Genomic DNA, 18052 nt, shown 5'->3' with positions numbered 1-18052 from the left:
CGGGGCGGCCTCAGAAGGGGACACCGCTGCGAAGGGGACAGCGGTACAAAGGTGACGCTGCCACTAAAGTGGTGACACCGCCACAAGGAGACACCGGCGCGAGGTGACACTGCCACAAGGAGGCACCGCCGTAAAGGTGACACCGGCACTGGGTGAGCCCGCGGGCCGGTTCGTGCGTGCGCCCACAGGAGCACAGGCGGGCAGTAAGTGCCTGTGCTGAGGGGTGCGGCCAAACCGCGCCACTGCCCCGACCACTTCTCGGGGAAAAAGGAAGGTTGGTGGTTTCTTTCTTTTTTTTTTTTTTTTCTTTTTTTACCTCATCGTAGTACACAGCACAGAATAAAGTAAACTTTTCAGCCTTGGAAATAGAACTTGTATAAAAAGCATTAACCGAGGAGCTCCGAAGGTGCAGCAGTGGAAAGTGTTTCTCTCCACAGGTTGAACCCAGCAACTTCCTAGCGTGACTGAAGTGTTAAATAATGTATTTATCATTCCATTCTGATAATTTCAAAAGCAGAAAGGCTGAACTGCTAGGAGTATCATAACAACCAAAGATGTAGTTTCACACCTCTAAACAGCATGATCATAAGATAAGTTCCTTTTTAAATATTTACACATTCTTAATATGCCCTACACATATTGTAGGTTTTCAGTCCTCCTGCTGGTTTCATACTGTGGTGGAAAGTCATTCATGCATGGTACAAAGCAGTACCATTACCAGGTAACGTATAAATGTTTTCAAACCATCCCTAACACAAATGGATAAACCAAATCAAACTTCTGATTTCACACAGTTCTATACAGATATTAAAAAAATTTAAATAATTTACAATACAAAGAGATTGCTATTTTAACTAGAAAAAATAAAAACCATGAACACATTTTGATGGTCCGTTTTCTACAAGCATTTGAGCAAATGTCTTTGCCTTCCTAGCTACATTGCCCTAGTTCAAATATAATGAAGCACTCAGTAACAAAAAAAAAAAAAACAACAATTTATTCAGCTTGCAAAATGTTGTGAACAGGGATATTTTAAGGGCTATTCTAATAATTTTAAGATTATTAGAACCACTCTCAAGCTGCTGTTTCAAATGTCACCATTACATGACAGATTAAACTGGCACAGAAATGAGATTTTCCCATATGTGACCAACTTAAGTTGAGTAAATCAGGAAACATGAAGTTAATATCCCACTGGTAGGAATAAAAGCTCCTACTGTGCACACTTACCACCCATACCCCACATTCCAGTTTGATGCATATTCAAATAAAAATAAAAAAAACCAAACCCAAATCAAATCTATCGGTCATGTTAGAAATGTATTTTATGATGACATATTTCCCAATGGAAAGTAATTTTTCCTTCATGTGCAATATATAGATAAAAGCATTTAGTAATCTTTTTTCTATTTTCAAATAACCAAGAAGAATGAATGGTAGGAAATTAAGTGCTTTTGATCTATGTTTTAAGAACAAATTGCCCCTCTCCAGTACTTTTGGTTTTCCACATGCATAGTCTGAAGCAGCTGAAGTGAACGTTAAGAGACAAGTTACTTTCAAGCGTGAGTTGACTGTAACATTCTGATATTGCAAATACACCACCTTAACAGACCCTTGTGATTCTCTCCTCCACAGATGGATATTGGTGTAGCATGGCATTAACCTATTTGAAATCCTCTGTCCAACAATGGGCATAATATGCTAAATCCACTAGGCTAGAACTAGCATAAAAATTAACTTAGAGCCCAGTTCTAAGTAGTACAAGATGTATGGCTTTATTGGACATTCTGTCTACAAGAAACATACACACTACTGGCAGCTCTCTGTTAGAATGTTGGAGCAAGTACTTCAAGGGTATGCATGAGTTAAGATAAAAAAAACAGCCAAGGAAAGTAGAAAATGTATTTTATTTATATGGAAAAGGCTACATCTGGATTTGTAAAAGGTCTGTGATAGCATTATGTTGCCCACACATCACAAATCATTTGTGAATAGCAACAAAACAGTTATATATCTTTCTATATACCAGTGCAATTAGTTCACATTGCAATAAAATTAAGTCAAGTATGCAACAGAATCAAAACCAAGTGTTTCTCCATAATCAGCATACAAAGATTTACAGTGCAAAGATCATTTTAGGTTTTAAGAATTCTGCAGTCAGTCTTCAGAATATTCTAATGGGTGAGATATTCCAATTATTTTCACCATTAGCAGTTGTATCTTGTCAATACTGTGCACAAGCAAGTCTAAACTAAAATGACTTACATTGTAAATAAAATAGTCTATACAGTACAAAAATACAAATTATATAAGAGAACTAACAAAAAGAAACTTGAACACACTTATGAAACAGACAACATACTTCAATGACACACATACAGTATTCATCACATGAAAACAGCTACTTTTTCCAGCAAAAATAATTTCACTGTTTTACAATTGAATTATAGATCTTGTAGTCTGAAGATGCAGGTGTCCAACTCTTAAAAACTATAATAAATGTCTTCTGCAAAGCATACAAAGAGGATAAATATTCTTATCAAAGTCATAAGGTTATTTTTGGAAGTTTGTTCTCTCTTGCTCCAGAAACACACTTACATGGGTGAAAAAAATTCAAGGGGTGTCACATTGAAACCATAACTGTGCTCCATTTCCTTCTAATTTTGAAAAAAACTAGAATTTACAGTACTCTGGTATATGAAAATGTCTTCAAAAGTTTACATTGCATATTTCTGAGTCCATTCTCTTGCATGTCTGTTGTATCTGTACGTGCAGAAAGAAGGCATTACAGTGAAGAGCTGTTAGTGATACACTGACAATGGCCACGGATTTACTTAATACAGGTGTTACTGAGCTTTTCACCTCTGAGCAGAGGCAAAGAACATTACAACAGTCTAAAAGCTAAGAAGTATATACCCACTACACATTCAGTTTCTAAAGTTATGTATCAGAGCTATTCAGACTCAAATCCAACCTCACAGGTTTGCATTAAATTGTGTAGCATTGTGCATCCTTCATTCGTATTTCATGACTGGTTCCCTTATCTGTACCTTAACAGGAATTTGTTGTCAATTACTTCTAAAGGCATAAGCTATTAAGAGTCTAACAAACTTTACATATTTTAGTTCCATGAAATTCAGAATAATTAACTGGGATTTTATTCTCCGTTCTGCACTGCCAGCTGCATTTCAGAACTTGCAAAGAAAATTTTCTGAAAAGCATTTTTTACTAGGTTTTAAGTCTTGGGTCTTTTCCTTCTGGTATGAAGCTGATTATCTTATAATTCCATAATCCCAAGGGTAAATGTCCTTAGAGAGTTGATAGCCTCCACTCTGATTTTTACATTTGCTACATTCTACTCATCAGACTGGATTCACTTTCTTGAGTCAACCAGAGAAAAATGCTGACAAGTTTTTAACTCTTAAGATCAGTATAGCAACTCATTTACTAATCGATTTTCTTCTTAAGAATATGCTACCATACAAGTCTGTGGATTTTGACTTATAATAAAATACTCATAGATAAATGCTCAGGGGTAACCAGCCATAGCTTTCATTTCCTAAATCCAAGGTAAAACAAAAAAAAAAAATTAATAGGTGATCATCATAAGATAAAGCTACAGTCAAGACTACATATTTTCTTACTTTCCCTAGCAATGATTAGATTTTGAGATTTGGAGATAGAAAAGCATTCCTCATTCACTTCCTTCACAAACAGGAGGTACAACAGCTGAAATCACTAATAAGTAGGTGGGCAGAAAAAAGTTGAGCCACAAATGGGGAGAAGCTGATGCAGAACATCCTCAGCTTGAACACTAATCTATTTTGCAGAATGAGCTACAGCATTCAGGCACTTCAGAAGTTACATGATTTGACTGTACCAGACATTGAACTGTGAGAAAAAGGCCATTTTAGTAATTCTTAGTCTAGGCAGAGAAATACTAGACCACAGATGTCCATGTAACTTCTACATCACTCCTTTGCTGTCTACTGCTCAAGGTAAAGGCAATACTCAAATCTTCCTGAATCTGTGACATGTGTTGAGCCACAGGCCACTGCATACACTGCAAGAAGTCTTCAATGGCTCAACACTGAAAAATAGGTACCAAATAACTCAGTCAGTTAAACAGAAGGTCAAAAATTCTTCTGTATGGGTTTTAAACCCAGAGGATTGCAGTAGAGACAAATAACTCATATTTGGGAAAATAATTTTTCATGCAATCAATCTGTTACACAAAAGCATGAAGGTTTTATGTAATTAAGTACAAAAAAATGAGTTACCAACAGCTGTGTATGCTTACAGTTTTCTACTTGCCAACACTATTCTCAATATTTAAAGAGCTAATCCTGTGGAAATCTAGGAAAGGAGTTTTGCTAAATTTAATATCTAAGGTGCACAGCAGATAGCGATCTGCAAGTACCACACACACAATTACGTATGTTATACTCACTTTTCCTTGTCTGACTTGTAGATCTGTGCAATATCTGGTACTAAAGGATCATCTGGATTAGGATCACAAAGTAAGGAGCATATGGACAATAAAACTAAATAAAAGAGACACTAGATTAAACAAGTTAGTTTGCTTTATTTCTACAATCCTTTAATGTATTCCAGTATACTGAAAGAGGGTGGTAGGAGGGTATTAGAAAAAGAATGCATATTAGTATTAAGTTGTTGTTTAACAATTCTGTCCAGAAATGTTTATACAGCAGCATTTTTCTAGGGCCTAAGTAAACACCTGATACAAGCCCGGGGAATTTACCTGTACCTTTTGTAATGATCTCTCTCCCACATCCCAGCCTAGGAACATTAGCCCAACTACAGACTGCATAGTTACATAAAGGTATTACTCAAAACTAAGCTTTCCATCTGCAGTTAAGGTAACTAGTATTATTAATATTACATTGCCATGCAGTACTCTATTTGTGCATATCCTTTTCCACTTCTGTGCTGACAGTTATTCTCTCAATCATAAGAACATTTTACCTAAGTGTGACTTCATTTTGGGAAATACTTGATCAGCATTAAATACAAGTATTCACTTATAATTTCATATGAATTTCCTGGTATTGAACCAAGGAGGTTTGATGTTTTTGCCTAACATTTTCAGGCCATAATTTTCAGGCAATTTCTATTTTTATGGTCAGAACTAATATGCATACAAGAATACACAATTAAATAATTCTAAATATGTTGTGAAAGGGAACTTCATGCTGCCATAAGAATCAGCTGTAGAATACCTTTTTCCCCTCTGCTGTATCTTGTTACCCAAGAACCCACACCTATTTTCAGGAGTAGAAAGTGCAGCCACTTCAATACTGACTTATTTTATGTGCCAGTAATATGGGAAAATCATGTCAGAATACATGGTCACACAGATGGTCAGAGGTGCTGTAATATGCTGTAAACTTTTCATTCAGTCAAAGACTAGAAAGGAGAAATTTCCATGAGTCACTGAGCTTATTTCCAGTTTATGAAATACGTAATATGCAAGCAGGTTAAAAGCACATAGTATCTGAATATGAGACCAGCGGACTGCTCCACTTTATAACCAAAGGAGTCCTCAACAAGTAAAGAGAGAGAAAAATGCTGAAAATCTAAAAATTTTACGGGTTTTCAGTTGTAGATGCCAAGTGTTAAACCTAAGTGCCAATTTTCATTTGCTTAATAACTAGAAACAAGACAATTTTTGGATAGCTATAAAACAGCTAATTTATGTGAAAAAAAAAATGATACCAATTACACATAACAGTAATTGATGTCTTTAGCAATGACTTCAGGAAAGAGAATATTAGACTTAGATTTTATATGGCTTGTGACAGGCCTGTAAGCAAGAGAAGTTGTTTTTCCAAGGAGGTACAGCAACTGGACTTGCATAGAGCAATTTCCATTGCACAAAGACCCAGATTTTTCTTTACTTGTACACCCAAAGCAATGGCACTTTGGGACATAGCTTAGAGAGCTCCCAAGTACATGAGATGTGATACAGCTTGACCTTTTGAGTCACATGAGAAATTTCTGTAATATGACTAAGTGTGCCTTAGAAATTTGAAGATGGGTGAGGAGAAGCAACAGCACTCCCATTTTAAGCAGCAGTTTAAGTGACACAAAATGCCTGAAAACTTCACTACAGGATGAGAATATTTTAATAAAAATTTTACTGATGACTGTGAAAGTAGCTACATTTTAAAATATCCATCTTACAAAGGAATGAAAACCAGAAAAAATTACTTCATTTTTAAAGAAAGTGTAATTTTAAGACCTTAGTTCACATAAGGATGCTCAGGCAGCCTGAAGAGTCATCAACGGGCAATCATGCAAGCTCACACAACATCAGTATCAGGGTTTCACATTTACTTCCAAGTTGTGATTTGCAAGCCCTGCTCATCAATTTCTCCTCCATTCAGCATGCACACTCAGCTACCACATTTCAGGGGAATTGTACATTATTATCTTACCCAACTTGGTTTAGAATATTTCTTTGCTGTGCACGCATTTTTTTGCAATGTGACACTCCCAATAAATGGCACAAGATCTTGGATCATACCAAGAATCCCAATGGAATTTACCTCTTCTGAAACATGCAGAATAAATGAGTTCCCACTGCTTGCCTTTAAGACAGTGCAATAATACACCAAAAAAAAAAAGTGCCATGGCAGTGTATGCAGCCTCATACATGCATTATTCAATCAGTGAGTTTACCTTTAGAAACAGTCAGAGCTGGTGACCATTGTGATCTCAAGATATCAAGACAAATACTCCCATTACTGTTTATGTTTGGGTGATATATTTTTGTTGTAAAAGCAATCTGTAATAAAAAATAAATAAGAAATAACATCAGATTAGGGTTATTACACTTGGAATCCTTAACATCATCCCTTCCTTTCCAGTCATATCAGATCTGCCAACACAATTTTTTTACAGTCTCATCTGCAGCCATGAAGAACATGTATACTATTACTTACCTTTCCAGTTTAACTTCCAAATTAAGCCTCCAAGAATAAATTTTGACCAAAAAACTTTATTTCCTTAAAAGAAAGGACTTACCTTTGGTGGTTTGAAAGGATAGTCTGTTGGAAAGTGTACTGTGAGAAAAAATACTCCCCCTTGATATGCACTATCAGGCTGAGAAAAAAACAAAACAGATAAAACACGTTAATACATTTCAGCTGTTTTGGAGCTTTCCTTCTCCTAGAGACAATCCATTTCTTCTCCAGTACATAGCCCACTATGGGCCATAAACTGGGAAGGCACAGTGTCACTCTGGCTACTGCAGCAGCACAACAGTTACTGAGCACTGCCCTTCTGGGGAGAAAAAGAGAGGAGGTCAATAGCTGCAGGGCACTGAAGGGAATACAAAAACCAGAGCAGGCCCTCCAAATCCTGTCTCTGTGCAAGACACAGCTGCTCTGATCTTCATGCTTAAGCTACAAACATACTTAGCCTAAGAAGTGGTTTCTCTTTGCAGATGCAAAGAGTGGGATTTTCCAACATAATTCAGTTCATTATGATGATATCAGGGGGTTTGAAAACACACAACATCTCTGTGACCTGTACAAATCTGTGAACATGCATTTTGTTAGACAAGACGTGCACAGGTTTACGTCCAGGTTGCATACAGTTAATAGATAGAAATAATTTTGTTGTATTCATCTGTTGAAGAACTTTAATGTTTTATTAACTTAAAAGGTGAGCTGGAAAGTCTTGATGCTAAGTGACAGAGAGCAGTTCTGCCATTTCTGGTTAGAGAAAGAAGAAAACTGCTCTCATCACATGGTAAGTTTACAACAACCATGTAGGAACTCAATCACAGCAAACCTGAAGATCAAATTTTTGATTTTTCTTATGAAAGGAAAGGCAGACTTTTTACATAAAACCTTTACCTTGGAAATGAACAGTTTTAGAGATGACTATATGACTGTAAGAGGCAACGTTTCACAAATGGTCTGCTACGCCATGCTGCCTTACATGCTCAAAGTGCAGAGAGGGCTGCAGAGTAAGGCAGGTTATATACTGTCATGCTAAGTCAGCATTAGCTGACCTCAGAAAATTGCCACTGTCCTTCCAATTAGTTTTCAAAGGACCTCTTCTTGCAAATATTAAATGGATTTTTCAAAGGTAAAGTAAGCTGAAGATAAGACAAAGTTCGGTGTCAAAAAGAAAGCAAAGTGAAGTCACTCTGTTTTATGAGCAAGGTATATAAATAATTGATGATACCCACAGACAGAAGAGGTTACCCTACTTCCACATACAGGAAGTGAATTCTGAAGGTAGGCTTTAGTCCTATGCTTCCCTTGGGCCATCAGGAAACATAGAGAATGTGCAACCCTAATTTATTTTGTTATCAAGATCAAGGATTAGTAGCTGAAGTGTTCTGTTCCTGTACCTCTGCAGATACAGCTGAGAAAGGCTGGCAAGAGATGCTCATTCTTAACTAGAAACATCTGAGGAACTTAAGGCAAAGGAAAGAATATTTTCCACTATAGAATATGAAAACTGAACTGAAAGCTGAAGAAAACAATGGAATTTAAGCCAAAATCTATGTGGTAATATTTTCTTTACTCATATCACCAGAATCATTCTGGACAGAGACATTATTGGTGGCAACCAGCACATAAGCTTTTGTTAACTCTTTGTCACCACTTTGCCATTTATCCTTTGGCAGTGCAAGAGGGCAAGAGTCAGAAGGCCTTGGTATGTGAAGAACATACCAACATGCTTGTTGTTCAAGCCAAAGGGCAAAGGCATTAGTGCACTACAGAAAATAGCTGCTGCTGGGCCATGGACAAGCTGGACAACAAACTCCAGCACACCACCAGCAAATTAGTGACTGATCTTCCACTGCTTCAGAACTGTCCTGAAAATGGAGAATTTCTTCAAAAGCAGACACTTTTCCACTTTTCTCCATGAATTAATGCTGCATTTTAATGGGTTAAGTATTATCTCAAAATTTCACCTGGCACAGTGACTCAGCTCACTCTCTGAATTAGAGACACTATTTTCCAAATTATTAAATCCAAAAGGAAAACAGCAGGAATACAAACTTCTTACCAGAATATTAATAAGCACACATTCCCTCAGATCATGTTGTTCTTGCTAAAATTCGTCTCAGTTTTCCTTCAAAACCTTCTGGTTTTAAGCTTTTTTGGTAATTTCTTATGTCATTACCTGCACAAGAGTCCTAATTTTCTCAATTCAAGGAAAGCACCTTTCTCACACAAAAAACAATAAAAGAACCCGACTGCTGGCCCGCAGTTTGCAAAAGCCATGTGCTTTTTGCCAGTCACATCACAGCTATCAAATAAAATAAGCTCCATCTAAAAGCCCTCTGCAACTCCACTCTTGTTTACAGTTACCAACTTCAATATTTCATCCACTTTTCCTCCTTTCAGATGGATGAATTTCCAGAATTGATCATCTATGAAAAGCAAGCTCTTTGCTTTGTAGCCCATATCACCAACTCAAACACCACAGCTGACTAACACCTCTAACTTCATGAAGAGGAGGGATTTTTGAGGAATTACAGAAAGGAACTGGTACCAGACTAATAAGAACAACAATACCACTCTAAAGTTTTAAGCTATGCACAGCACAGCTCAATGTGGCTGCTGTGTTTATAGAAACCAAAACAAATCCTTCCATAACAAAAAGGGAAGCAAGGTCTTACATTTTAAGGGGCATAATTCCTATACTTACAGGTCCCATAATAGTTGCTTGCCAATGAAACACTGAAAGGCAAAAAGATAGAACAATTAGAGATTTCTGAGCCTTTCCAGCACTGAAATGTACTGAAATGTACTGTATTAGGAAGAGCTTACAGTCATCTCCAACAGGTCCGGCAGAACAGTGGGCTGGTGGATCTCGCTGCAGATCACTTAGTTCCTGCAAGGAACACAAAAAAATTTGAAAGACATGAAAATCCATACCACTTGGCAGCATCCCTTCAAAAGTGGGAACACAAACCAATTTTATTAAACCCATGGACATTTTTTGTGGTATTTTGATAAAACAGTCAACAGTTGAAATGTCCATTGAAACTGAAACTGCTTTTTTGCCAGGCCTGCAGCTAACAGTGTGCTAGGAATTAATATCCAAAAAAACTTAAGAGTTGCAACTAAGTTCATAGTAAGTTCAATATACTTGAAGGAGTCAAAACAAAAAGGGTTTCTTGATTAGTCTGTAAATCCACAGTTTAATTTAGTTAGGTGCTAATCTGATCATTCCCTCAGCTTTTGATTTTACAAAAGTTTCTGTATTGCCTAATCTGTGGACATCAGCTGAGCTAAATTAACTCATAAAATGTTTGCAGCCTGCCCAGAAATGATGTATGAACATGATATAAAAGGTCCTGACTAAATTGGAAACTAAAGGAAAAGTATTAGCTCTACACTTTATTTATTGTACCTTGATTCAATTACCTGCATACTATTTCTGTTAATGACTACTAAAAAACTCCCAAGTTGAAATTTAAGCACTCAGAGGAGCTTGTGGTGGTCAACTGATTTACTTCTCTTGCAGGAGTCCACACAGTCCCAAATAATTTAAAATTATTATGTGATTTCACAAAACCAGCACTATTTTTTTATCTGATTTGTCATCACTATTTCAAACAGAAAGCAAGACAGGCAGTAATGTTAGTTCATTTTCCTAATTTAATTCAATATACTCCTTTTGATATCTGAACTTTTACTATACTAAGGAAAACTTTTTCCAAGTCGAGGCTGATAAAAACTCTCATGTAGGAACTTTAATGACTACATACAAATACTTCCTCTGAAATAAGTTCAAAGGTGTGTGTTTGTAAGTAACTCAATTCCTTACTCAAAACATGCACATATAAGTTGACAATAGGCATAAGCAGGTCTATGGGTTTTCCTTAAGAAGTAACACCAGAAACACTTCTACTCAAAATACATTAATCAAGGCAACTACTTAGAAAATCAAGGTTTAAACTGGAGCTAATTTTAACTCAAGTGTAGAATTGGCATACTTAGTGTGATCAGGCCTTGCATATAATTTGAAGGGTTAAAATCTACACTTCTCAACTGCTGTGATATATTTTTCCATTTATGACATCCAGTAAATATTTCAACTCCATTTACCATGAACCTGACACCTAAATTCAGCTAGACTTACAAGTCCACTCGTGGCCATGAAATCAAAGAAAAGCACTGCACCATATCTTACTACTGCTCTGAAGTCACTTCTCACAATCTTGTGATTTAAAACAAGACAGACACTTTTCCTATACTGAAATAGCACAGGTTGTCAATTGGCATTACTTGTCTGCGCTTTAACTTTATTCTGCATGTTAACTTTTAGCAGTGACACTGTATGCTGATCCAGAAAGAACACTCTGGGATAGACTTTAGCTAATAAAAGCACTTTAGAAATGCAGTTCCTATTTTAATCAGAGGACTCAAATTTCATTAAGGAGAGATTCAGAGAACCAGCTATTTATGCAAAGCCAAGCCACTGCCAGTACACACAGGGAGTCAACAAATCTCAAGTTTCCAGCAGTCACCAGGGACAAACATGACCAGCAGCAGAGCTGTTACAGGCACTGTCTTCTAATTTGCAGCTCAAGATCTAACCTAAGAAGAGAAGATAAAGTCTTGTACACACACTAAAACACCCCAACCAAAACCAAACAGCTGCACTACAGTGCCGAAACAGAGTACTCAGACTAACAATCATGCATTTTACAACAGTCATTATTGACTACCAAATTCAAGGCAGTAACAGGAAAAATATGTAGCTTAAACTTTTCAGAAAGCCTCTGAAGTATATGCAAACATTCCTTATGCATATAGGAATTACCAGGCAACCACTTAGAGTCAGTCTGTAACAGTGCTTTTATTGCTAGATGTATTCATCAAGATCTTTACATACCCCAAAACCACACAAATTTGTTTTCTTTCATATATACACATGTACTTAAGAATTAACAGAACTGGGGAATGCTCCTCGGGTATACACTTCAATTTGTTCAGGCTAAAAAGGCACTGACATCTGTTCATGATTAGAAAAAAACCAGCAAATATTTTTCAGCATACATTGATGAGACCCACAACTGTAAACCTGTTATTAATATTTCCTAACAACAATGAAGAAAAGGTTCTCTTCAATCAGCTTCACCAAATGAGAGCAATGTTCAAAAATACATTCTGAGAGCTTCTGCAGCTACGAAACATAAAGTCAGATAAAACTTAAAAATCAGTAGAGCAAATTCAAGCTGCATTTTGCATCCATATGTGAAGCTAATGTGGTTTAAAAATACAAGTGGTAACACAATCCAACAGTATGAACAATTTGAATCTTTTCTACACAGAAATTCAGATCAAGCTGTGATAAAAAAGGAAGAACTATTCAGATTTATATTGCTGATTATGCTTTTTAAGCTTTAGGTTCAAAGCAAAATTATCCGGAGAGCTCTAAGATTTAGGCTTCAAGCTTTCCTATACCTTTGAAATGGGGCAAGGAGATACTCAGATGTCCCTGAATCAGGCTGACCTGCCAGTGCCCAGAATTGAACACTCACAAAAGAATGAGGATACAAGATTCTTTATACAAAGCACAGATGCTCTTGAGAAGGCCAAAACTTTGCTTTGTTAAGGGACAAGGCTGAAGATCCACAAAGTTTAACCTGCTGAAACCTCATCAAGAAGTGCAAGATAACTGCATGTGAGGCACTACACAGCCAACACTAGAGACTGCCTGGTAATTTTAAGTTAATTTTAAGTTAAGCAGCTTTGTCCAAGCTTTATGGATTACTACCATGTAGCTGCATGAGGCAGGTCTGGTCACTTCAAGGGACTGCATGAATACTTTTAGTCACTGGTATAGAAAGTGCTGGTATAAGATGTACATATGCTGACAAACAGGATCTATCCTCAAAGCAGTGCAGATTAATTTTCAAAAGGGAAAGTCACCACTATAAATTACGGTGTACACTGGTGCAACATCTTTTATGAGAGTACACAAACCCAAGATTCTGGCTGCAAGAACTGCATCAGAAGAAGTATGAGTTGTTTCAAACACTGGTGAATGTGACAGTGTAAAAGCACCTCTCAAGAGCTCCAACACATGCCACACTGTCCCAGCACAGCCAGGATAAACGTGCATGGAGAAAAATAACTAAGCTGGGGACAGTGGTAGGAATAAATCCTCTAATCCTCTCATACAAAACATTTCAGGGTAGAATAGAATACTAACGGTTAACATACTACTGGAGATGGGGAAAGCCTCTAAATGATCACCTTCCCTTGCAACACACACGTTCCTGAACAGCCCTGTAGACAGCATGAAGCAAAAATTCAAGTTTAACAGCTGTAAAAACCAAGCTGTGATAAACTATATACGTTGGAGACATTTCTGAACATGCAGACTAATACCCATGGTCAGAATAATACAGGATGTATTTCATAAAAATACGAAGTTGAAAACTGCAAGGCCAATTTAACACTTAGATGCTTGATTAGCATCCAGGCTTCTCTCCCAAAAAGCTATTGGAACAACATTGTAAAGGACACTTTGGTGATAAGGAAATAAATGTTCTCAGTATAGAAGTCCTAAACGTGTCTTTTTTTCTGTGAAAAAAAAAATTCAGAAAAAAAGACTGCAGATTATCTGAAGACCAAAATAAACTGCAGACAGCATCATTAAAAGCTATTTTCATTCTCCAAACAACACAAAACCACAACCTTTCTCCACACTGTTATTTAAAATAATAGATGTATATTTGTCAGTTATGTTCTTAATTTCTTGCACAAAATGCACTGTAGACCACAGACTTATTTCCCACCAATTCCATGCATACACTGCTGCTTGGAACCATTTGTCATAAAACCCCTCAGTGATCATACTTAAGACTAGTTAAAGAATTCTCTGGTTCTTCACAAATTTGGTAAATATAAAGCACATATTTATAATAAGATTTATTGATATAATGGTTAGTCAGTAGTATATATTCTATTTCCATACACTGCTCTAATGCAAAAAAAAAAAAAAAATTGCTAAAATATGTAGTATCCCAGCTGAGGTTTTGAAAGTAAATTCAAACATTTTATGTTAGGGCCAAAAAAGTTTCCTTGTTATGTTGATTACCATCCAAAGGTTGCAGGTTTAAAGTCAAAATCTAAACCACAAATAGCAATAATTTTTATTTGAGTCAATATACAGTAACGAAAGTTATTTTCAACATAACTTTTCAAGTTAGTATGTCCTGTTAACCTACGTATATATGAAACACATAGCGAACCCCAGAAACATACAGTTCACTGAAACAACTCAATGTTTGAATGTTTCTATTTTTACTGAGTTGTAGAAGAAAACCAATCAAGCACTATGTATCAATAAGAACAACAGCTATTCTTAAAGCAGTGTTCAAATCTATCTCCTCCTTCCTGGTTTCAAAATGTCTTCTAAAATCTCCTGAAGTCCTATTTTTTTATGCCTGAACAAAATATGTGTAAGACAGCCTTGAGCATTAACGAGCACATCAAACTCCCACTAACACTGGAGGAACACGCAGGTGCAGGACTTATGATGAAAACAATGCCAGCTGCAATATGGAACTAACAGGATGGCAAACTCTGCAAATTAGATATGTGAACGAAGAATTTGGAACAGGAACCCCAGAAAGATGGTTCTGCATAAGACAGATGGGCAGAACTGAGACCTACACAGTATTCTGCAGAACCTGACAGACTGAATTATTTTCCACCTCTCACAAAAGTCATGGTATCTCACTTTCCAGAGGTGGCAAGAATAAAGGCTTCTTTGCACCATATTTGTTCTCTGTTAAAAAACCTACACTATTGGTTTTGCTTTCATCATTTGCAACATCTGGAATTTACACTGCCCACAAAAATCTTTCAGTTGTTCTTTCAGTACCCCAAGGAACATCACAGATGGTGTAACTGAACTTTTTTAACAGTATAGAAATTCAGTGCCTTTCTCATACAACAGCAAAGCCAAGCACACACAAGGCAAATGAACACAGGATCCTCAGCTTATGATGAGTAAGAATCCCCCGACCCCAAACTCCCTGAAGAACTCTGAGATGAGTTTGTCACAGAAACACTGCTGACAGCTGTGCCTGCAGAGCAGGGCTGCATGTCCTCACTGTTCTCACACCTACAGCACTAAGGTCAACATAGCTCCATGTGCAGTGATCAGCTTCTTCACTGCTTACTCAGTTGCCCATTTTTAAAGAAGCTTCCAAGCACAGTATATCTTTCTGTAACTAGGGTACAGTCTTGGAAGTCCACATGCTATCTCCTCCTTTGAGGAGCCCTCAAAGATGATCAGCCAAAGGCAGGATGCAATGACACAGGTCCCAGTGGCAATATTACTTAGAAATCAGACAGTATGACAAAAAAATATGCTTACTAACAAGTTGACATATTATAGCTTTGCTTCCTTTGTAGGTGTTATCACAGTGAACAGACAAATTATCAAAGTTACTGTGAACAAACACTCAAGCTGACACCAAAATCCCTTGGCTTTGTTCTGAACCACCCTAAACCTACCAAAGCTTAACTTCAGACAGTATGTCTAGACTGATGAGCTCCAAGCAATACCACTGTGTTTGCTGACACTGTTTTGTTCTCCAAAGAATTCCTCTAGGCACTCTGAAACCACAGCACTTCCTCTACTCCAGATCTTATCCCCTCCTATCCTTCGGACACAACCTAACTATGAACCTTTACAGCCAGTCTGAAACACCAGGAAAGTAGAGGAGACAAACACCAACATACAAATGCATTTCATCTACCATTAAACCTCCATTTCCATAATTTTGGGGAAAATTTTATGTATTACAATGACATCATAACAGTTTGTCTTTTCAAAATTCTCCACTTCATTCTAACTTTCCATTTAAAACAAATTTATTTCCTTGCCATTCCCTTTCCTTTTCTACTTCTCAAGAGACAGACTGCTAGCCAAATCCCTCTGGTAGAATTTTTTTCTTCTCCTGGAAAGGCAGAAGAGAGTGATGAGGGTACTTAATGGGAAAAAAAGAAAACTAGCAGTAGTCATTTCTGCAGCAAACTAGAAGCAAGTGGTAACCAGTTCCAAATTTAATCTCAACTCTTCTTGGAATTACCTTACCCAGTATCTGTTCATGTTTCAGATAGAAGTTATTATATAATCAGGCAATCTCGTAGCACCTCACAACTCAGCAGGTTAGAAAGCATTGTTTCATTTTGAAAGAGTAGAAGCAGAATTTAATAAGGCTAACAGAATGAAAGATACTTAGATAAAAAGCCTAACCATGATTTCACATCTATCAAAAGTTCTTAAATGCCACATTAAAGAAAATTGTGGGTTTCCAATATGTATAAACATCTCTGAAGCAGAAAGAAAGTTATGCAAGCAACATGATAAAAGTATGAAGACTAATTAATTCTATTCTAGCAGGACCTCATTTGGAAAGCCCCAAATCACCACTCCATCTCAAAAATACTAGATTACCAGACTTTTCCCTTTGTGTGTTTATTTTAGCAGAAAGAAGCTGAACAAGAATTGGAAAGATATCGTAATCAGAACAATCCTTTTCTTGAAACCTGAGGACAAGGAGATGTTCAAGAAGAGGTGGGAAATGAAAGTGACAACAAGAGACAAACCATTTGTATAATATGTAGAAGCACGACAAAGTTATTGCTAAAGAAAACCATTGTAGTAATTTGTTAATATTTGATATAATGGTCGAATGCAACAACCATGGCAAACGCGATATGAAGGAACAAAGTTGTCCTGTAATTGCACTTTGTGTAAAGGCATAGGCTTTGCAGCATGGGACAGGACTACCAACTTCTGATAGAAATCCATCCAAATAAGCTGAGATCTACTGTAGGGTATCCCAAATCTGCCTACCGTGGGGTTAATCCGTCACTATAGAATCCTATTTCTGCAATACCAATGGCTTCCGACAGCAAATGGGAATCCTGCACAAGAAATAATCGCACCGTCACATAACCAGGATAGCAGCAATGCCGCCTTAACATGGCACATCAACAGCAACCAAACACCAGGGATTCTGTTCCACGGCCAAAGCACTAACCTTTAATCCCCAGCCGTGCTGGCCGCGGTACCGTGTCCGTACTGCACAGCCATCAGCTCAGCCTTGCCAAACAAAAGGAAAACGGGAATCCACAACTTCAACCAGGCCCTTACAAGTACCAGCCCCAAACACCGCAACTGGGATACGCTCAAAGGTCACACCAAGAACTGTGCTGACAACACTTCTTAATCCAGGCTGCAGCCCGTGCACGACGGATGTTGTCCCTGCGCCTGGGCTGAAGGCTCCGGCGGCACCTCGGCTGCCCCGCTCCCGGTCCACGAACGGCACCTCGAGCACCAGCTCGGGGCCTTCGGGGAGGCAGAGTCCCGAAACTGAGGGGCGGCCGGCAAGAGCCCCCCTCCTCCGTCTCACACCCACTTTTTTCTTTTTTTCCCCGGCTGCCGCCGAGGCAAGGAGGAGTCCCGGCAAAGAAAGCGCGCGGCAGCGGCTGCCGCGACACCCCTCGCTGAGCCCGGTCCGGCCGCCGCCTCAACCCGCGGCACCGGGGAGGGGGCAGCTCCGGCGACTACCCGAGGGCAGGGGGACCTTTCCGCCCCCTCCCACGGCTCGCCCCACTCACTTTTTGTATCCGCTTCAGCGCCATGGGAACGCGCGGCGGGAGCGCGAAGCAGGCGGCGGGAGCGCGGGGCGGGAGCGCGGCCGGGCGGGGCGGGGCGGGGCCGCGGTCGCCGTGCGCTCTGTGTGCGCCTGCGCGGGCGGGGCCGCGGCCGCGCGCGGGGCTCGCCGGGAAGCGCAGTCCGCGGCTGCGGGAGTGGCGGCCGGGCCCGTCCCGCCCCTCAGGCTCCGCGGGGCGCAGTAAGAATCACGGACATCGGTCTGTGTCTGATGAACGCGGGGGTGAAAGCCACGGCCGGCACGCGGAGAGGTGAGGAAGAGGAAAGTAACCGTGTAAAGCTTCAAAACTGCATACAGGGAAAAGGTGTGTCATATTCGTGATGGTGTGTGAGAGAAGCAGTAGATGTG

General features: G+C 38.7%; 1 protein-coding gene and 1 long non-coding RNA gene across 2 annotated transcripts; one reads left to right on the top strand and one right to left on the bottom strand.

Moving 5' to 3' along the window:
• Positions 1-62: 62 nt before the first annotated feature.
• On the top strand, positions 63-16755 carry LOC115495851 (uncharacterized). The gene is made up of 2 exons (XR_003961181.4): positions 63-274; positions 16510-16755. It is a non-coding gene; the product is annotated as an uncharacterized lncRNA (long non-coding RNA).
• Positions 1889-17793, bottom strand: UBE2D1 (ubiquitin conjugating enzyme E2 D1). The gene is made up of 7 exons (XM_002188467.6): positions 17649-17793; positions 9819-9882; positions 9697-9728; positions 7048-7125; positions 6703-6808; positions 4451-4544; positions 1889-2763 (listed from the first exon to the last, which is right to left on the bottom strand). Exons 1-7 carry the CDS (start codon positions 17670-17672, stop codon positions 2718-2720), a joined length of 444 nt encoding a protein of 147 aa, XP_002188503.1. The 5' UTR covers positions 17673-17793; the 3' UTR covers positions 1889-2717.
• Positions 17794-18052: the final 259 nt, after the last annotated feature.

Source organism: Taeniopygia guttata, chromosome 6 (assembly GCF_048771995.1).
Source record: "Taeniopygia guttata chromosome 6, bTaeGut7.mat, whole genome shotgun sequence".
NCBI classification, from domain to species: Eukaryota; Metazoa; Chordata; class Aves; order Passeriformes; family Estrildidae; genus Taeniopygia; species Taeniopygia guttata.
The sequence above is the reverse complement of the archived record's forward strand: the minus strand, read 5'-3'. Positions and strand labels throughout refer to the sequence as shown.

Coding starts and splice junctions, on each gene's coding strand:
- UBE2D1 (XM_002188467.6), bottom strand. CDS start 17,672: ATGGCGCTGAAGCGGATACAAAAA. Junction 7,126..9,696: donor AAGCAACTATTATGGGACCT/GTAAGTATAGGA, acceptor TTTTTTTCTCAG/CCTGATAGTGCATATCAAGG. Junction 2,764..4,450: donor TACAAGTCAGACAAGGAAAA/GTGAGTATAACA, acceptor CTGCACGTACAG/ATACAACAGACATGCAAGAG.